Here is a 22,107-nt window from a genome sequence, read left to right as displayed (position 1 = left end):
GGTGTAACCCAGGCACATATACTACTATTCTCTCCTGGTGTAACCCAGGCACATATACTACTGCTCTCTCCCGGTGTAACCCAGGCACATATACTACTGCTCTCTCCTGGTGTAACCCAGGCACAGATACTACTGCTCTCTCCCGGTGTAACCCAGGCACAGATACTACTGCTCTCTCCCGATGTAACCCAGGCACATATACTACTGCTCTCACCTGGTGTAACCCAGGCACATATACTACTGCTCTCTCCCGGTGTAACCCAGGCACATATACTACTGCTCTCTCCCGATGTAACCCAGGCACATATACTACTGCTCTCTCCTGGTGTAACCCAGGCACATATACTACTGCTCTCTCCCGGTGTAACCCAGGCACAGATACTACTGCTCTCTCCCGGTGTAACCCAGGCACATATACTACTGTTCTCTCCCGGTGTAACCCAGGCACATATACTACTGCTCTCTCCCGGTGTAACCCAGGCACAGATACTACTGCTCTCTCCCGGTGTAACCCAGGCACAGATACTACTGCTCTCTCCCGGTGTAACCCAGGCACATATACTACTGCTCTCTCCCGGTGTAACCCAGGCACATATACTACTGCTCTCTCCTGGTGTAACCCAGGCACATATATTACTGCTCTCTCCCGGTGTAACCCAGGCACATAAACTACTGCTCTCTCCCGGTGTAACCCATGCACATATACTACTGCTCTCTCCCGGTGTAACCCAGGCACATAAACTACTGCTCTCTCCCGGTGTAACCCAGGCACAGATACTACTGCTCTCTCCCGGTGTAACCCAGGCACATATACTACTGTTCTCTCCTGGTGTAACCCAGGCACATATACTACTGCTCTCTCCCGGTGTAACCCAGGCACAGATACTACTGCTCTCTCCTGGAGTAACCCAGGCACATATACTACTGCTCTCTCCTGGAGTAACCCAGGCACATATACTGCTGCTCTCTCCTGGTGTAACCCAGGCACATATATTACTGCTCTCTCCCGGTGTAACCCAGGCACATATACTACTGCTCTCTCCCGGTGTAACCCAGGCACAGATACTACTGCTCTCTCCCGGTGTAACCCAGGCACAGATACTACTGCTCTCTCCTGGAGTAACCCAGGCACATATACTACTGCTCTCTCCTGGAGTAACCCAGGCTCATATACTACTGCTCTCTCCTGGTGTAACCCAGGCACATATACTACTGCTCTCTCCCGGTGTAACCCAGGCACATATACTACTGCTCTCTCCCGGTGTAACCCAGGCACATATACTACTGCTCTCTCCCGGTGTAACCCAGGCACATATACTACTGCTCTCTCCTGGTGTAACCCAGGCACATATATTACTGCTCTCTCCCGGTGTAATCCGGGCACATAAACTACTGCTCTCTCCCGGTGTAACCCATGCACATATACTACTGCTCTCTCCCGGTGTAACCCAGGCACATAAACTACTGCTCTCTCCCGGTGTAACCCAGGCACAGATACTACTGCTCTCTCCCGGTGTAACCCAGGCACATATACTACTGTTCTCTCCTGGTGTAACCCAGGCACATATACTACTGCTCTCTCCCGGTGTAACCCAGGCACAGATACTACTGCTCTCTCCTGGAGTAACCCAGGCACATATACTACTGCTCTCTCCTGGAGTAACCCAGGCACATATACTGCTGCTCTCTCCTGGTGTAACCCAGGCACATATATTACTGCTCTCTCCCGGTGTAACCCAGGCACATATACTACTGCTCTCTCCCGGTGTAACCCAGGCACAGATACTACTGCTCTCTCCCGGTGTAACCCAGGCACAGATACTACTGCTCTCTCCTGGAGTAACCCAGGCACATATACTACTGCTCTCTCCCGGTGTAACCCAGGCACATATACTACTGCTCTCTCCCAGTGTAACCCAGGCACATATACTACTGCTCTCTCACGGCAATGAAATACATTTTCATAACGTGGTGCAAAAATAGAGATCTCAAAACGCGTCAGTAGTCAGATTGTCATCTTTTAATTCAAAACTTAGTTTTCGGGTACAAAAACATGTGATGGAAACATTCAGTCTCTGTGTAGCCATTTGTGCTGCATATCTGGGCTACAGTGGTTATACAACAACGTACAGTTCTACTGAGCACTGTCAGTGATAAACCGTGATATAGATCTTAGGTCTATATTTAGGAAGAGCAGTGTGTGCGCATCTTTTATAACAAGCGGCCACTGGAGTTAGTAGAAGCAGCGAATAAGCCCCAAGCGACGCCAGCTGGTGAAGTTCTAACAGTAATTTATAGCGAGCACTGTCGCTGATAGGAATTACTTCATCATATCCTGGCCGTTGTGATACAGTGGGGCAGCAGAAACAAGGTGCATTTCAAGCTAAGCGTTAATAAAACAGCATTTATAGTTAGCACGGTCCGGGGCGAATTAACATGGAGACACAAAAGTCATCTGGCTCATGAAAGGGACATTGGAAGCCTTCGAAGGACCAGTCATTAGACGGATGCTCACTATATCTCATTATGGCAGCTTAGAAACCTCTGTGAACGTCCCACACCTCCCCACTCAAGGCATTCGCAGCCCCGACCAGCGTCCACGTGAAGAGGGCAATTTGCTTGCGTAGTTCGTTGTCGTCTATTTTGGCTTGATTAAGATGGTCGATCAGGGCCTGTAGAGTATGCGGACCTCTGCCTATGAGGATGTGACGGTAGGGGTAACTGATAGCAGAGACGTACTGGGATAGAAAGTAGAACTCCACCTATGGAAGAGGGAGATGATGAGAACTACAAACCATGATGCACCTTTCTCCATTGTTGGGAAGACAGACAGCTGTAGCAGCAAGAGCAACGCACAACCCATAGAAATGTATTGCAGGAAGCGTCCATACTGCGCGCTGACTCTGTCATGCGTGCTAAGGTGCAGGAAATGAGCAATTACTGGTGCTCACATGGATATGTTGTATCTATAAGCGGAGAGGAAAGCACAGAGAACAGGGAAGGTCATTATAAATGCCGACAAAAGTAACCCGTCTCCTCACCCTCATAATGCGCACGTTGAAAAACTGGATCAGCTTCTCGCTGTGGAGGTCTGACTGCGAGATGGCCTTCTTCAGTCTCTCCGTCGCTCTCACATAGTCGCCCCGGGCGGAGTTCAGCCATTGCAATGTGAGTCCTCGGGACTGAGACACAGAAGCATCAGTTTTATTGCTGCAGTTGGACAACTAGCCGCATAACCTTTTTTAGTTCTGAATTCTTATATTTGTATTCCCTTAGAGCTTCATCCTTTAGTCACACATTCTTACCCTCAGCTGGAGACCTCACCTTGATCCCTCACCTTCAGCTTGAACCCTCGGTTGCAACATTTACCCTCACCTGGAGCCCTTATCTCTAGATTGACCCTTACAATCAGCTTGAACACACTGGAACCCTTATCCTCAACTGGATACCTCACCTTCAACTTGAACCTTCAGTTGAGACCGTTACACCCACCTGGAGCCCTCATCCCCAGATCGAAATCTTACCTCAGCTCGAACCCTCAGCTGGAGCCCTCATTCTCAGCTGGATTCCTCAAGTTCAACTGGAGCTCAACCCTTCAGATTGAGTCCTCTTCTGCTGGAACCATTACCACAAACTTGCTCCCTTACAATCAGTGCAAGCAATTACCTGATGCTGGATGCCTTACCTTCAGCTTGTTCTGGTAAGCTTTCAGTTGCACCAGATGATTCAGTAAGACAGAACTGTATGCCGACAAGTCCAAGGGTAGAATATGATCATGAGAAAGTCTGGTCAAAGAAAACCCAGCTACTTCTGCCAGGCTGAGAGCCACTGCGGGTAGACGTCCATTTACTAGGCTATTCAGATTATCATATGTATCCAGCTTAGTGTCCAAGTATTGGTATGTCCTGGAGTCCTAAAATAAAGCATAATCAGTACAGGAATAGTAGAGAGATACAGGACAGGATGGAGGTGTAGTGACAGAGCTGTGTGTGTGAGGTCAGTACAGGAATAGTAGAGAGATACAGGACAGGATGGAGGTGTAGTGACAGCTGTGTGTGTGAGGTCAGTACAGGAATAGTAGAGAGATACAGGACAGGATGGAGGTGTAGTGACAGAACTGTGTGTGTGAGGTCAGTACAGGAATAGTAGAGAGATACAGGACAGGATGGAGGTGTAGTGACAGAGCTGTGTGTGTGAGGTCAGTACAGGAATAGTAGAGAGATACAGGACAGGATGGAGGTGTAGTGACAGAACTGTGTGTGTGAGGTCAGTACAGGAATAGTAGAGAGATACAGGACAGGATGGAGGTGTAGTGACAGAGCTGTGTGTGTGTGGGGTCAGTACAGGAATAGTAGAGAGATACAGGACAGGATGGAGGTGTAGTGACAGAGGTGTGTGTGAGGTCAGTACAGGATTAGTAGAGAGATACAGGACAGGTTGGAGGTGTAGTGACAGAGCTGTGTGTGTGTGTGTGTGTGTGTGTGTGTGTGTGTGTGTGTGTGTGTGTGTGTGTGTGTGAGGTCAGTACAGGAATAGTAGAGATACAGGACAGGATGGAGGTGTAGTGACAGAGCTGTGTGTGTGGGGTCAGTACAGGAATAGCAGAGAGATACAGGACAGGATGGAGGTGTAGTGACAGAGCTGTGTGTGTGGGGTCAGTACAGGAATAGTAGAGAGATACAGGACAGGATGGAGGTGTAGTGACAGAGCTGTGTGTGTGGGGTCAGTACAGGAATAGTAGAGAGATACAGGACAGGATGGAGGTGTAGGGACAGAGCTGTGTGTGTGGGGTCAGTACAAGATTAGTAGAGAGATACAGGACAGGTTGGAGGTGTAGTGACAGAGCTGTGTGTGTGTGAGGTTAGTACAGGAATAGTAGAGAGATACAGGACAGGATGGAGGTGTAGTGACAGAGATGTGGATGGGGTCAGTACAGGAATAGTAGAGAGATACAGGACAGGATGGAGGTGTAGTGACAGAGATGTGGATGGGGTCAGTACAGGAATAGTAGAGAGATACAGGACAGGATGGAGGTGTAGTGACAGAGCTGTGTGTGTGTGAGGTCAGTACAGGAATAGTAGAGAGATACAGGACAGGATGGAGGTGTAGTGACAGAGCTGTGGATGGGGTCAGTACAGGAATAGTAGAGAGATACAGGACAGGATGGAGGTGTAGTGACAGAGCTGTGTGTGTGGGGTCAGTACAGGATTAGTAGATAGATACAGGACAGGATGGAGGTGTAGTGACAGAGCTGTGTGTGAGGGGTCAGTACAGGAATAGTAGGGAGATACAGGACAGGATGAAGGTGTAGTGACAGAGCTGTGTGTGTGGGGTCAGTACAGGAATAGTAGAGAGATACAGGACAGGATGGAGGTGTAGTGACAGAGCTGTGGATGGGGTCAGTACAGGAATAGTAGAGAGATACAGGACAGGATGGAGGTGTAGTGACAGAGCTGTGTGTGTGGGGTCAGTACAGGATTAGTAGAGAGATACAGGACAGGATGGAGGTGTAGTGACAGAGCTGTATGTGGTCAGTACAGGAATAGTAGAGAGATACAGGATAGGATGGAGGTGTAGTGACAGAGCTGTGTGTGTGAGGTCAGTACAGGAATAGTAGAAAGATACAGGACAGGATGGAGGTGTAGTGACAGAGGTGTGTGTGTGTGAGGTCAGTGCAGGAATAGTAGAGAGATACAGGACAGGATGGAGGTGTAGTGACAGAGCTGTGTGTGTGTGGGGTCAGTACAGGAATAGCATAGAGATACAGGACAGGATGGAGGTGTAGTGACAGAGCTGTATGTGGTCAGTACAGGAATAGTAGAGAGATACAGGATAGGATGGAGGTATAGTGACAGAGCTGTGTGTGTGAGGTCAGTACAGGAATAGTAGAGAGATACAGGACAGGATGGAGGTGTAGCGACAGAGCTGTGTGTGTGAGGGGTCAGTACAGGAATAGTATAGAGATACAGGACAGGATGGAGGTGTAGTGACAGAGCTGTGTGTGTGAGGGGTCAGTACAGGAATAGTAGAGAGATACAGGACAGGATGGAGGTGTAGTGACAGAGCTGTATGTGGTCCGTACAGGAATAGTATAGAGATATAGGACAGGATGGAGGTGTAGTGACAGAGCTGTGTGTGTGAGGTCAGTACAGGAATAGTAGAGAGATACAGGACAGGATGGCGGTGTAGTGACAGCTGTGTGAGGTCAGTGCAGGAATAGTAGAGAGATACAGGACAGGATGGAGGTGTAGTGACAGAGCTGTGTGTGTGTGGTCAGTACAGGAATAGTATAGAGATACAGGACAGGATGGAGGTGTAGTGACAGAGCTGTGTGTGTGTGGGGTCAGTACAGGAATAGTAGAGAGATACAGGACAGGATGGAGGTGTAGTGACAGAGCTGTGTGTGTGAGGTCAGTACAGGAATAGTAGAGAGATACAGGACAGGATGGAGGTGTAGTGACAGAGCTGTGTGTGTGAGGGGTCAGTACAGGAATAGTATAGAGATACAGGACAGGATGGAGGTGTAGTGACAGAGCTGTGTGTGTGAGGGGTCAGTACAGGAATAGTAGAGAGATACAGGACAGGATGGAGGTGTAGTGACAGAGCTGTATGTGGTCAGTACAGGAATAGTAGAGAGATACAGGATGGAGGTGTAGTGACAGAGCTGTGTGTGTGAGGTCAGTACAGGAATAGTAGAGAGATACAGGACAGGATGGAAGTGTAGTGACAGAGCTGTGTGTGTTTGAGGGGTCAGTACAGGAATAGTAGAGAGATACAGGACAGGATGGAGGTGTAGTGACAGAGCTGTGTGTGTGGGGTCAGTACAGGATTAGTAGAGAGATACAGGACAGGATGGAGGTGTAGTGACAGAGCTGTGTGTGTGTGAGGTCAGTGCAGGAATAGTAGAGAGATACAGGACAGGATGGAGGTGTAGTGACAGAGCTGTGTGTGTGGGGTCAGTACAGGATTAGTAGAGAGATACAGGACAGGATGGAGGTGTAGTGACAGAGCTGTGTGTGAGGGGTCAGTACAGGAATAGTAGAGAGATACAGGACAGGATGGAGGTGTAGTGACAGAGCTGTGTGTGTGTGTGGTCAGTACAGGAATAGTAGAGAGATACAGGACAGGATGGAGGTGTAGTGACATAGCTGTGTGTGTGAGGTCAGTACAGGATTAGTAGAGAGATACAGGACAGGATGGAGGTGTAGTGACAGAGCTGTGTGTGAGGGGTCAGTACAGGAATAGTAGAGAGATACAGGACAGGATGGAGGTGTAGTGACAGAGCTGTGTGTGTGTGAGGTCAGTACAGGAATAGTAGAGAGATACAGGACAGGATGGAAGTGTAGTGACAGAGCTGTGTGTGTGGTCAGTACAGGAATAGTATAGAGATACAGGACAGGATGGAGGTGTAGTGACAGAGCTGTGTGTGTGAGGTCAGTACAGGAATAGTAGAGATACAGGACAGGATGGAGGTGTAGTGACAGAGTTGTGTGTGTGAGGTCAGTACAGGAATAGCAGAGAGATACAAGAATGGTGATTATCAGGTAATATAAACATATAATAGATGTAAATGATCTCATGTGATGACAATGCATTTACCCCAACAAATGAGAACTCCAGCGCAGGAACTCCCGCAAATGCATTGAAAGCGAAAGCGTCGCTGTCTGCGGCGAGCGGAGCCGTTCTAAGGGCAGAAGAGGAGGAGATGGTGCTGATGATAGACATCTTACTACTCAGCGGAATACAGAGAATATCAGAGCACTGTGGTTACATCTTATCTATTAGAAGGAGCCAGAAGAATACAGGCCTCTGGAATACGCAGGGTGTAATACGTGCACCCTGCTGTGTGATCGCACTCAGTGCCGGATTACCAGATAGGCAGAGGACACTTGTGTGACTGTACACTAGAGGGCGCACTGTGCCACCCTGTGTACAGAGAGGTGAGAGTGCAGTCCAGGAACCAACACCATTCATCTGACTGCTTTATTTGGAGATAAGAGGCCAATTTATCAAAGTGTCATAAAACTAGTTGTGAATGATAAAAGTCATTCCGTATGAGAACTGTTGTTCCAGCCAATCAGCTACCAACTGTCATTTTTCAAACCCAACCTGTAATACGGCAGTTAGGAGCTGATTGGCTGGTATTTTATCTCTCTCCGTTTTGATGAATCTCCCCCCCGTGTGACTCAGGACGGAGTACACCATTCTCTGGGATTACCAGCAGATGGGCGGGATTTCAGGCGTCGGTATTGTTCCGGCTTTCAGGATTCCGGCGTCTGTCTGTGTGCTTCGTGTAATGGGGTCGGGCAGGTAATTGGTTACTTACATTTCCGTTTGAAATTTAGATTTCATATACGCATAGATGGTCTCCTGACTGCGACGAGGATTGTCTACCTGTGAGCGGGGGACATATAGAGAGAGTGAGGGGCAATTACCATGTACAGAGACGTATAGAGAGAGTGAGGGGCAATTACTGTGTACAGAGACATAGGGAGAGTGAGGGGCAATTACCGTGTACAGAGACATATAGAGAGAGTAAGGGGCAATTACCGCGTACAGAGACATAGAGAGAGTGAGGGGCAATTACCGTGTACAGAGACATATAGAGAGAGTAAGGGGCAATTACTGTGTACAGAGACATATAGAGAGAGTAAGGGGCAATTACTGTGTACAGAGACATATATAGAGAGAGTAAGGGGCAATTACTGTGTACAGAGACATATAGAGAGAGTAAGGGGCAATTACCATGTATAGAGACATATAGAGAGAGTGAGGGGCAATTACTGTGTACAGAGACATATAGGGAGAGAGTAAGGGGCAATTACTGTGTACAGAGACATATAGAGAGAGAGTAAGGGGCAATTACCGTGTACAGAGACATATAGAGAGAGTGAGGGGCAATTACCGTGTACAGAGACATATAGAGAGAGTGAGGGGCAATTACCATGTACAGAGACATATAGAGAGAGTGAGGGGCAATTACCGTGTACAGAGACATATAGAGAGAGTGAGGGGCAATTACCATGTACAGAGACATATAGAGAGAGTAAGGGGCAATTACTGTGTACAGAGACATATATAGAGAGAGTAAGGGGCAATTACCGTGTACAGAGACATATAGAGAGAGTAAGGGGCAATTACCGTGTACAGAGACATATCGAGAGAGAGTAAGGGGCAATTACCATGTACAGAGACGTATAGAGAGAGTGAGGGGCAATTACCATGTATAGAGACATATAGAGAGAGTGAGGGGCAATTACTGTGTACAGAGACGTATAGAGAGAGTGAGGGGCAATTACCATGTATAGAGACATATAGAGAGAGTGAGGGGCAATTACTGTGTACAGAGACGTATAGAGAGAGTGAGGGGCAATTACCGTGTACAGAGACATATAGAGAGAGTAAGGGGCAATTACCGTGTACAGAGTCATATAGAGAGAGTAAGGGGCAATTACCATGTACAGAGACATAGAGAGAGAGTAAGGGGCAATTACCGTATAGAGACATATAGAGAGAGTATGGGGCAATTACCGTCTACAGAGACATATAGAGAGTAAGGGGCAATTACCGTGTACAGAGACATATAGAGAGAGTGAGGGGCAATTACCGTGTACAGAGACATATAGAGGGAGTAAGGGGCAATTACCATGTACAGAGACATAGAGAGAGAGTAAGGGGCAATTACCGTATAGAGACATATAGAGAGAGTATGGGGCAATTACCGTCTACAGAGACATATAGAGAGTAAGGGGCAATTACCGTGTACAGAGACATATAGAGAGAGTGAGGGGCAATTACCGTGTACAGAGACATATAGAGGGAGTAAGGGGCAATTACCATGTACAGAGACATATCGAGAGAGAGTAAGGGACAATTACCATGTACAGAGACATATAGAGAGAGTAAGGGGCAATTACCGTGTACAGAGACATATCGAGAGAGAGTAAGGGACAATTACCATGTACAGAGACATATCGAGAGAGAGTAAGGGACAATTACCGTGTGCAGAGACATAGAGAGAGAGTGAGAGGCAATTACTGTGTACAGAGACATATAGAGAGTAAGGGGCAATTACCGTGTACAGAGACATATAATGAGAGTAAGGGGTAATTACTGTGTACAGAGACATAGAGAGAGAGTAAGGGGCAATTACTGTGTACAGAGACATATAGAGAGAGTAAGGGGAAATTACCGCGTACAGAGACATATAGAGAGAGTAAGGGGCAATTACCGTGTACAGAGACGTATAGAGAGAGTAAGGGGCAATTACTGTGTACAGAGACATATATAGAGAGAGTAAGGGGCAATTACCGCATATAGAGACATAGAGAGAGAGTAAGGGGCAATGACCGTGTATAGAGACATATAGAGAAAGTAAGGGGCAATTACTGTGTACAGAGACATATAGAGAGAGTAAGGGGCAATTACCGTGTACAGAGACATATCGAGAGAGAGTAAGGGACAATTACCGCATACAGAGACATAGAGAGAGAGTAAGGGGCAATTACTGTGTACAGAGACATATAGAGAGAGTAAGGGGCAATTACCGTGTATAGAGACATATAGAGAGAGTAAGGGGCAATTACCGTGTACAGAGACATATAGAGATTGAGTAAGGGGCAATTACCGTGTACAGAGACATATAGAGATTGAGTAAGGGGCAATTACCGTGTACAGAGACATATAGAGAGAGAGAGTAAGGGGCAATTACCGCATACAGAGACATATAGAGAGAGTAAGGGGCAATTACCGTGTCCAGAGACATATAGAGAGAGTAAGGGGCAATTACCGTGTACAGAGACATATAGAGAGAGTAAGGGGCAATTACCGTGTACAGAGACATATAGAGAGAGTAAGGGGCAATTACTGTGTACCGAGACATATAAAGAGAATAAGGGACAATTACCGTGTACAGAGACATATAGAGAGAGAGTAAGGGGCAATTGCCATGTACAGAGACATAGAGAGAGAGTAAGGGGCAATTACCGTGTACAGAGACATATAGAGAGAGTAAGGGCCAATTACTATGTACAGAGACATATAGAGATTGAGTAAGGGGCAATTACCGTGTACAGAGACATATAGAGAAAGAGTAAGGGGCAATTACCATGTACAGAGACATAGAGAGAGAGTAAGGGGCAATTACCGTCTACAGAGACATATAGAGAATGTACCGAGACATATAGAGAGAGTAAGGGGCAATTACCGTGTACAGAGACATATAGAGAGAGAGTAAGGGACAATTACCGTGTACAGAGACATATCGAGAGAGTGAGGGGCAATTACTGTGTACAGAGACATATAGAGAGAGTAAGGGGCAATTACCGTGTACCAAGACATATAGAGAGAGTAAGGGGCAATTACCGTGTAGCGAGACATATAGAAGAGTAAGGGGCAATTACCGTGTACAGCGACATAGAGAGTAAGGGGCAATTACCGTGTACAGAGACATATAGAGAGAGAGAGTAAGGGACAATTACCGTGTACAGAGACATATAGAGAGAGAGTAAGAGGCAATTACCATGTACAGAGACATAGGGGGTCATTCCGAGTTGTTCGCTCGTTGCCGATTTTCGCAACAGAGCGATTAAGGCAAAAATGCGCATGCGCATGTTACGCAGCGTGCATGCGCTAAGTATTTTAGCACAAAACTTAGTAGATTTACTCACGTCGAACTAAGAATTTTCATTGTTGAAGTGATCGGAGTGTGATTGACAGGAAGTGGGTGTTTCTGGGTGGAAACTGACCATTTTCTGGGAGTGTGCGGAAAAACGCAGGCGTGCCAGGATAAAACGCGGGAGTGTCTGGAGAATCGGAAGAGTGGCTGGCCGAATGCAGGGCGTGTTTGTGACGTCAAACCAGGAACGAAACGGGCTGAGCTGATCGCAGTGTAGGAGTAAGTCTCGAGCTACTCAGAAACTGCTAAGAATTATTTATTTGCAATTCTGCTAATCTTTCGTTCGCTATTCTGCTATGCTAAGATACACTCCCAGAGGGCGGCGGCCTAGCGTGTGCAATGCTGCTAAAAGCAGCTAGCGAGCAAACAACTCGGAATGACCCCCATAGAGAGTAAGGGGCAATGACCGTGTACAGAGACATATAGAGAGAGTAAGGGGCAATTACCGTGTACAGAGACATATAGAGAGAGAGTAAGGGGCAATTACCATGTACAGAGACATAGAGAGAGAGTAAGGGGTAATTACCGCATACAGAGACATATAGAGAGAGTAAGGGGCAATTACCGTGTACAGAGACATATAGAGAGAGTAAGGGGCAATTACCATGTACAGAGACATATAGGGGTAAATTTACTAACATTCGTATTTTCCCGTTTCAGGTCAAAGTTCAATCACGAATGACATCGAAAGTGTAAAACTGCAACTTTTTGAATTTGTTACGACGGATTTACTAAGCTGCCGTATTCGGGTTTTTCTTTTGTTCCGATGTCGATGTCATTCGTGTTTTATTTTTTATTTTTACGGCAGTGATTAGCAAAACACTGCCGACTTTTTTACAATGAATCTCGGCCGGATCTGTGTGATCCGTGCTGGGGTTCATTTTTTTTTTTTTTTTTTTTTAAATTAAACACTGTAAAATCCTTTAAAAAAATTGCGTGGGGTCCCCCCTCCTAAGCATAACCAGCCTCGGGCTCTTTGAGCCGATCCTGGTTGCAGAAATATGGGGAAAAAATTGACAGGGGTTCCCCCATATTTAAGCAACCAGCATCGGGCTCTGCGCCTGGTCCTGGTTCCAAAAATACGGGGGACAAAAAGAGTAGGGGTCCCCCGTATTTTTAAAACCAGCACCGGGCTCCACTAGCTGGACAGATAATGCCACAGCCGGGGGTCACTTTGATATAGTGCCCTGCGGCCGTGGCATCAAAAATCCAACTAGTCACCCCTGGCCGGGGTACCCTGGGGGAGTGGGGACCCCTTCAATCAAGGGGTCCCCCCCCCCAGCCACCCAAGGGCCAGGGGTGAAGCCCGAGGCTGTCCCCCCCCATCCAATGGGCTGCGGATGGGGAGGCTGATAGCCTTTTGTGATAATGAAAAGATATTGTTTTTAGTAGCAGTACTACAAGGCCCAGCAAGCCTCCCCCGCATGCTGGTACTTGGAGAACCACAAGTACCAGCATGCGACGGAAAAACGGGCCCGCTGGTACCTGTAGTACTACTACTAAAAAAATACCCAAAAAAAGACAAGACACACACACCGTGAAAGTAAAGATTTATTACATACATGCACACAAACATACATACATACTTACCTTATGTTCACACGCAGGTCGGTCCTCTTCTCCAGTAGAATCCAAGGGGTACCTGTTGAATAAATTCTACTCACCAGATCGCGGGTCCCAGGGTCCTCGGGGCATCCATTTGTAATCCACGTACTTGCATAAAATAAGAAAACGGAAAGCCGAGCCACGAACTGAAAGGGGCCCCATGTTTTCACATGGGACTCCTTTCCCCGAATGCCAGAAACCCACTCTGACTGATGTCTAAGTGGGTTTCTTCAGCCAATCAGGGAGTGCTACGTTGTAGCACTCTCCTGATCGGCTGTGTGCTCCTGTACTGAGTGACAGGCGGCACACGGCAGTGTTACAATGTAGCGCCTATGCGCTCCATTGTAACCAATGGTGGGAACTTTCTGCCCTGCGGTTGACCTAAAGTGACGTCACCGCTGAGCAGAAAGTTCCCACCATTGGTTACAATGGAGCGCATAGGCGCTACATTGTAACACTGCCGCGTGCCGCCTGTCACTCAGTACAGGAGCACACAGCCGATCAGGAGAGTGCTACAACGTAGCACTCCCTGATTGGCTGAAGAAACCCACTTAGACATCAGTCAGAGTGGGTTTCTGGCATTCGGGGAAAGGAGTCCCATGTGAAAACATGGGGCCCCTTTCAGTTCGTGGCTCGGCTTTCCGTTTTCTTATTTTATGCAAGTACGTGGATTACAAATGGATGCCCCGAGGACCCTGGGACCCGCGATCTGGTGAGTAGAATTTATTCAACAGGTACCCCTTGGATTCTACTGGAGAAGAGGACCGACCTGCGTGTGAACATAAGGTAAGTATGTATGTATGTTTGTGTGCATGTATGTAATAAATCTTTACTTTCACGGTGTGTGTGTCTTGTCTTTTTTTGGGTATTTTTTTAGTAGTAGTACTACAGGTACCAGCGGGCCCGTTTTTTCCGTCGCATGCTGGTACTTGTGGTTCTCCAAGTACCTGCATGCGGGGGAGGCTTGCTGGGCCTTGTAGTACTGCTACTAAAAACAATATCTTTTCATTATCACAAAAGGCTATCAGCCTCCCCATCCGCAGCCCATTGGATGGGGGGGGACAGCCTCGGGCTTCACCCCTGGCCCTTGGGTGGCTGGGGGGGGGGACCCCTTGATTGAAGGGGTCCCCACTCCCCCAGGGTACCCCGGCCAGGGGTGACTAGTTGGATTTTTGATGCCACGGCCGCAGGGCACTATATCAAAGTGACCCCCGGCTGTGGCATTATCTGTCCAGCTAGTGGAGCCCAGTGCTGGTTTTAAAAATACGGGGGACCCCTACTCTTTTTGTCCCACGTATTTTTGGAACCAGGACCAGGCGCAGAGCCCGATGCTGGTTGCTTAAATATGGGGGAACCCCTGTCAATTTTTTCCCCATATTTCTGCAACCAGGATCGGCTCAAAGAGCCCGAGGCTGGTTATGCTTAGGAGGGGGGACCCCACGCAATTTTTTTAAATAAAATAACAACTTTCCCACCCCTTCCCACTGATATACATGCACGGATCTCATGGATCCCTGCATGCCTATCCAATCACGGAAAAAAAAGCAGGTCTGGGTTTTTTTAGCACTTTTTTACGAGTTGTAATTTTTCACGGCAGTGTTTTTTTTTTTTTTGCTTTGCACTTCTTAGTAAATTACCGAGATTCATACTTAAACAGCCGCGTTTTGACCGATGGTGTATTCATTCGTAATTTTTTTCTTGGACTTGCAAAAAATTACGAATGCCCTCATCACTGCCGTGATTATTGCTTAGTAAATTACCGAGATGACACTTTGATGAAAAAACGGCATCTCGGTCAAAATCGGGAGCTTAGTAAATTTACCCCATAGAGAGAGTAAGGGGCAATTACCGTCTACCGAGACACATAGAGAGAGAGTAAGGGGCAATTCCCATGTACAGAGACAGAGAGAGAGTAAGGGGCAATTACCGCGTACAGAGACATATAGAGAGAGTAAGGGGCAATAACCGTGTACAGAGACATATAGAGAGAGTAAGGGGCAATTACCGTCTACCGAGACACATAGAGAGAGAGTAAGGGGCAATTCCCATGTACAGAGACAGAGCGAGAGTAAGGGGCAATTTACCGCGTACAGAGACATATAGAGAGAGTAAGGGGCAATAACCGTGTACAGAGACATATAGAGAGAGTATGGGGCAATTACCGTCTACCGAGACATATAGAGAGAGTAAGGGGCAATTACTGTGTACAGAGACATATCGAGAGAGAGTAAGGGACAATTACCGTGTACAGAGACATATCGAGAGAGTGAGAGGCAATTACTGTGTACAGAGACATATAGAGAGTAAGGGGCAATTACCATGTACCGAGACATATAGAGAGAGTTAGGGGCAATTAACGTGTACCGAACCATATAGAGACAGTAAGGGGCAATTACCGTGTACCGAGACATATAGAGAGAGTAAGGGGCAATTACTGTGTACAGAGATATATAGAGAGAGTAATGGGCAATTACCATGTATAGAGACATGTAGAGAGAGTAAGGGGCAATTACCGTGTGCAGAGACATGTAGAGAGAGTAAGGGGCAATTTGTTAGGGTCTCCTGCCCTGTGCTGCCACGTCGTCATGGCAACCGGGAGACAAGTGCTAGTGGAGTAACCTGAGCGCAGCTGATACTCCGGTTCGGGTCTTTTGCTGTGCAGTGGTTATAGGCTCTGTGCACGGCAGGGGATCCGGTGCTGGTTTTTGTGCTCACAGTCTGTGAGGTCTGAGTGGGGCGTGGACAGCACCTGCTTTATAAGGCCTCTTTTCAGGGTAAGCAGATGCTGCTGAATCTTTGTTGGTTAGTCAGTTCATGAAAGTTAGCCAGTACTGTGTAGCTTTGTATTTGTTTGTTGCTTACTGCAAATAGGCCTGGGGATTTGGTATTACACTCTGCCAATCCAGACCTAGCAGTAAGACTGGAGTCAGTCGTTTAGCTTGCTGGGGTTCTGTTACTACTCTGTGAACTTAGCAAGTTTGCGGCTGTATTCTAAGACTTGCCTGTCTAATCCTGTCTCACTGTGCTAGGTGTCAGGGGTCAGTTTAGTGGCAGTAAGCTAAAACCTGTGCACTGCAAGTGAGAATCAGGATTGTGGAGTCTCTCCTTGTGTCTATCATTCCATCTCTGACCAAGGAGTTTACTGCCACACCCATTGGTAACCCTTTAGGGTTTTGCTGTTGCCCTTAGCAACAGCATTTCGGGTTCTCTACGTATTAAAACACAACATCTTGCTATTTCCATCTGAGCAGTTCTAATACAAGGGAGATACCCAGTTCCTTAGCCTCTGGGCTTCTCTGTTCACTTTGTGTGTATTTTGTTACCCTATCACCTTCTGTGTACGTTATGTCATATTCCCCAGTTTGTCTGTGAGTCCATTTGTTTTGCATAACAGTTCAAACACCAGTACATTCCTGCAGACACTGGAGTGCATAACAGTTCTGACACCAGTACTTTCCTGCAGGCACTGGTGTGCATAACATATTCAGCAGCCTAATACTCCTGTTGAAATTTTGTGGGAATATGGAGCATACCCCTCAAAATACGTTGCAACAGGTGGTCGATCAGGTGCAGGTCCTGACTCGACAATTTAATGATTTGTCCATTAAAATGCACACCTCCCAGGCTGCTGGCGGAGCTCCCGCAGCAGCAGCACCTGCAGGGGTTAAGGAGCCGAAAGTAAATCTCCCGGATCGTTTTTCTGGAGATCGCTCGCAGTTCTTTTGTTTCAAGGAGAGCTGCAAGCTATACTTCCGGCTTAGGCCTCAGTCTTCTGGGTCGGAGATTCAGCGGGTGGGCATAGTGATTTCCTTGCTACAAGGAGACCCACAGGTCTGGGCATATGGGTTGCAGCCTGACTGTCCGTCGCTTAAAAGTGTTGATGCTTTTTTTACGGCACTGGGCATGTTGTATGATGACCCTGACAAGACGGCCTCAGCCGAGGCTCAGATTTCGATCCTTAAGCAAGGGCGAAGGCCAGTTGAGGTTTACTGTACGGAGTTTCGGAGGTTGGCCCATGATACCCAGTGGAATGACCCAGCCCTGAGACACCAGTACCGAAGAGGTCTTTCTAACCAGATAAAGGACCAACTGGTACAATATCCCTTGCCTGATAGCTTGGATCAGCTCATGCAGTTATCCATCCGGGTGGATAGACGGCTGAGAGAGCGTAGGCTTGAAAGGGAGACTGAGATTTCCTTCCTTCCCAAGGGAACCTCAGACTCTGAGGAATTTTCTGAGGAGCCTATGCAGATTGGGGCTACCCGCCTCTCCTCGCGTGAGAAGACGCGGAGGAGACAGCAGGGCTTGTGTTTGTACTGTGGGAATAAAGGTCATGTGGTAGTATCATGCCCAGAAAAGCCGGAAAACTTCAGGGCCTGAGGGTGATGGGAAATATCCTGTCAGGCCAGAAGTCAGAATTTCCCAAGAAGACTTTTATCATTCCGGTGACCTTGAAGATCCTCGGTCAAACTGTCAAGACTGAGGCCTTTGTGGACAGTGGGGCCGACGGGGTTTTTATGGACCGCCAATTCGCCCTGAAACACTCTGTTCCCTTAGTACCCTTGGCATCGGAAATTGAGATTTGTGGGTTAAACGGGGAACCATTATCCCAAGGTAAAATTACCTCTTGCACTAGCCAGATTTCTTTGTTTATTGGAGCCACACACTCTGAAAAATTGTCCTTTTATGTGACTGTCTGTACTTTTGCCCCATTGGGGTTGGGGTTACCCTGGTTAAGGGCCCACAATCCTCAATTTGACTGGGTCTCTGGGGAGATTCTTAGTTGGGGTACTGATTGTTTCAGGAGTTGCTTGAGCCTTCCAGTCAGGCTCTCGCAGCTAAGTTTGCCAGGATTGCCAGGGTGTTATGCAGATTTTGCGGACGTGTTCTCCAAAAAAGTTGCAGAGGTACTACCTCCCCATCGCCCCTATGACTGTGCCATTGATTTGTTGCCAAATGCTAAGCTTCCCAAGAGCAGGTTGTACTCCCTGTCATGTCCTGAGACTCAGGCTATGGCAGAGTACATTCAGGAGAACTTGGCTAAGGGATTTATCAGACCTTCACAGTCTCCAGTTGGGTCGGGGTTCTTCTTCGTGGGTAAAAAGGACGGTTCGTTGCGACCCTGCATCGACTTCAGGGAATTGAACCGTATCACGATTAAAAACTCATACCCACTGCCTCTCATTTCGGTCTTGTTTGACCAGCTTCGTACTGCCACCATTTTTTCTAAGATTGACCTACGCGGTGCGTACAATCTAATCCGAATAAGAGAGGGGGATGAATGGAAGACTGCCTTTAATACCCACTCAGGGCATTATGAATATTTGGTGATGCCTTTTGGGCTCTGTAATGCCCCGGCAGTCTTCCAGGATTTCATGAATGATGTGCTCAGGGAATATTTGGATAGATTCTTAGTTGTATACTTAGATGACATCCTAATCTTCTCCCATTCCCTGGAGGAACATCGGAAGCATGTACGCTTAGTCCTCCAGAAACTCAGAGACCACCGGCTTGGGGCGAAGCTGGAGAAGTGCGAATTTGAAGTTCAGCAAATCGCATTTCTAGGATATATTATCTCCCCAGAAGGTTTCCAAATGGAGGGTTCCAAGGTACAGGCAGTCCTGGATTGGGTGCAGCCCACTAGTTTGAAGGCGCTTCAGCGTTTCCTGGGCTTTGCAAATTTTTATAGACGATTTATCGCTGGATTTTCGTCTATAGTGGCGCCCTTGGTGGCACTCACTAAGAAAGGGGCGGATGTTGCTCACTGGTCTTGTGAGGCTAAAGCGGCTTTTGCCCGTCTCAAAAGGGCATTTGTTTCGGCCAAGGTGCTGCGACACCCAGATCCAGAGCGTCCTTTTGTGGTGGAGGTGGATGCCTCTGAGATGGGTATTGGGGCAGTGCTTTCTCAGATGGGAGTGTCTGATAATCACAAAAGATAAAATGAAGCGCTATCCTGATCAGTATAAATTAAAACATATAACATTTATTAGACATTTTTACAAACAACATTCATAACACGGCTTATAATTTCACCCTGTGGCCACTTATTAGTTGATCAACTTATTTACTGCAGTATAAATCAGCACAAATCCACATATTTATATTTGCAAAGATATAGATAGAGCAAAGCTTGGAGATGTTAGAAGCTGTTCGTTTAGAACAATTAGTTACTAACAGTTCATAACTTTTAGCCAGACGGAACCAGGCTCAGTGATGTTAGACAGGCTCACTTATTATCATGCAAGAATCTTCAACTGTTAGTTCGTAACTTTCCGAAATAATTCGAAGCATGCAAACAATTGCTTAATGGAATAGCTGTTTGAATGTTAATACTCAGGATTTTTGTCCATAAGAAAATTCAACTGCAAAGTCCAGCGTGGCCACGCTATTAAATAAAACCCGACACAACGTGTCTTCAGACCAGGTAACTGATTAAAGAAGTGACGTCTCACTCTTGATAGTTACCACTCTTGTCCTCACGTATAGATGCGGGATACAACAGATCAACGCCGTGGATGGCACTCCTCTACGCGTTTCTCCGCCTGTGTGCAGATCGGCGGCTTCTTCAAAGAATAATGAATGAACTGGTGGAGGTGGATGCCTCTGAGATGGGTATTGGGGCAGTGCTTTCTCAGATGGGAGTGTCTGATAATCGCCTTCATCCCTGTGCTTACTTTTCCCGTAAATTTTCGCCTGCCGAGATGAATTATGACGTGGGTAACCGGGAATTGTTGGCTATTAAGGATGCACTCGAGGAGTGGAGACACTGGCTTGAGGGGGCTAAGTTTGTGGTCTCAATTCTCACTGACCATAAGAATCTGGCATATTTAGAGTCAGCGAAGCGTCTCAATGCCAGGCAGGCACGATGGGCTTTGTTTTTTGCTCGCTTTAATTTTTTGATAACATATCGCCCTGGGTCAAAAAACATCAAGGCTGATGCGCTCTCGCGGAGTTTTGCTCCAATCCAGGAGACCACCGAGGAGCCGTTGCCCATTGTTTCCCCATCATGTATTAAAGTGGGCATTACCCAGGACCTCTTATCATTAGTCCTTAGAGCACAGGAGCAGGCTCCTCCAGACCTTCCGGTAGGTCTTTTGTTTGTGCCTCCTAGGTTAAGACAGCGAGTGTTCCTGGAATTCCATGCCAAGAAGTCGGCAGGTCACCCGGGTATTGCCAGAACTCGGGAGTTGCTATCTAGGGCGGTGTGGTGGCCCTCGGTGGCTAAGGATGTGGATCAGTGGGTTCGGGCATGTGACATCTGTGCCCGAAATAAGACTCCTAGAGGGGTTCCTGTTGGCCCATTACATCCACTCTCTATCACATCTAAGCCATGGACCCACATTTCAATGGATTTTGTGGTGGACTTGCCCAAATCCTCGGGGATGACAGCCATCTGGGTTGTCGTTGACAGGTTTTCGAAGATGGCGCACTTCGTTCCACTGGTTGGGCTGCCATCAGCCAGACGCCTGTCTGAATTATTTATGCTGCATGTTGTGCGTCTCCACGGGTTGCCACTTGATGTGGTCTCTGACCGCGGATCCCAGTTTGTGGCCAAATTCTGGAGGGCATTTTGTTCCGATCTCCAGATTTCTGTCAGCTTGTCGTCAGGCTACCATCCGCAGTCTAATGGGCAGACTGAAAGGGTGAACCAGTCCTTGGAGCAGTTCCTCAGGTGTTATGTCTCCAAGTGTCAGACTGACTGGGTTGCTCATCTGTCCATGGCGGAGTTTGCCTATAACAACGCGGCTCACTCTGCTACAGGGATCTCTCCCTTCCTTTGTGTGTATGGGCATCATCCTAAGGCCAATTCTTTTGACCCCCTGGACTCCACGCCTGGTGGTTCCTCTGTGGTTTCGGTCCTTAGAGGTATTTGGCGGAAAGTGAAGAAAGCCCTTGTGTCTGTGTCATTAGTGACCAAAAGGGTTTTTGATAAGCGGAAAAGACCCTGCAGCTTCAAATTAGGAGACTTCGTCTGGTTGTCAACCAAGAATTTGAAGTTGAGACAGCCATCTCATAAGTTAGGCCCCCGGTTCATCGGCCCTTATAAGATCACCAGGGTTATCAATCCGGTGGCATTTCAGTTAGATCTGCCCCGTTCTTTGGGTATCAATAAAACATTTCATTGTTCCCTTTTAAAACGGGCGATTAGTAATCCTTCTTCCAGTGGAAGACCTTCCCCTCTTCTGATACGTGGCCAGAGGGAGTTTGTTGTTGAAAGGATTCTTGACTCCAAGGTGGTTCGGGGTCGGCTGTCATTTTTGGTGCACTGGAAGGGGTATGGCCCGGAGGAGCGGTCGTGGGTGCGCAGTTGTGATCTTCATGCCCCCAGACTGATACGCTCTTTCTTCTCGCAGTTCCCCGATAAACCCGGTGGTAGGGGTTCTTTGACCCCTCGTCAGAGGGGGGGTACTGTTAGGGTCTCCTGCCCTGTGCTGCCACGTCGTCATGGCAACCGGGAGACAAGTGCTAGTGGAGTAACCTGAGCGCAGCTGATACTCCGGTTCGGGTCTTTTGCTGTGCAGTGGTTATAGGCTCTGTGCACGGCAGGGGATCCGGTGCTGGTTTTTGTGCTCACAGTCTGTGAGGTCTGAGTGGGGCGTGGACAGCACCTGCTTTATAAGGCCTCTTTTCAGGGTAAGCAGATGCTGCTGAATCTTTGTTGGTTAGTCAGTTCATGAAAGTTAGCCAGTACTGTGTAGCTTTGTATTTGTTTGTTGCTTACTGCAAATAGGCCTGGGGATTTGGTATTACACTCTGCCAATCCAGACCTAGCAGTAAGACTGGAGTCAGTCGTTTAGCTTGCTGGGGTTCTGTTACTACTCTGT

General features: G+C 47.6%; 1 protein-coding gene across 2 annotated transcripts in view; it reads right to left on the bottom strand.

Moving 5' to 3' along the window:
* Nucleotides 1-1,998: 1,998 nt before the first annotated feature.
* Nucleotides 1,999-22,107, bottom strand: part of TFR2 (transferrin receptor 2) — a 130,697-nt gene continuing 110,588 nt past the window's right edge. For both annotated transcript variants that reach the window (XM_063950434.1, XM_063950433.1), the window contains 5 exons: nt 8,327-8,394; nt 7,600-7,684; nt 3,686-3,913; nt 3,042-3,182; nt 1,999-2,762 (listed from right to left, as the gene is read on the bottom strand). In XM_063950434.1, the coding sequence (XP_063806504.1) occupies nt 2,535-2,762; nt 3,042-3,182; nt 3,686-3,913; nt 7,600-7,684; nt 8,327-8,394 (750 nt within the window). In that variant the 3' untranslated portion in view covers nt 1,999-2,534. The remainder of the gene's footprint in view (nt 2,763-3,041; nt 3,183-3,685; nt 3,914-7,599; nt 7,685-8,326; nt 8,395-22,107) is intronic.

Source organism: Pseudophryne corroboree, assembly GCF_028390025.1.
Source record: "Pseudophryne corroboree isolate aPseCor3 chromosome 6 unlocalized genomic scaffold, aPseCor3.hap2 SUPER_6_unloc_4, whole genome shotgun sequence".
NCBI lineage: Eukaryota > Metazoa > Chordata > Amphibia > Anura > Myobatrachidae > Pseudophryne > Pseudophryne corroboree.
This window is presented reverse-complemented; position numbering and strand designations above follow the sequence as displayed.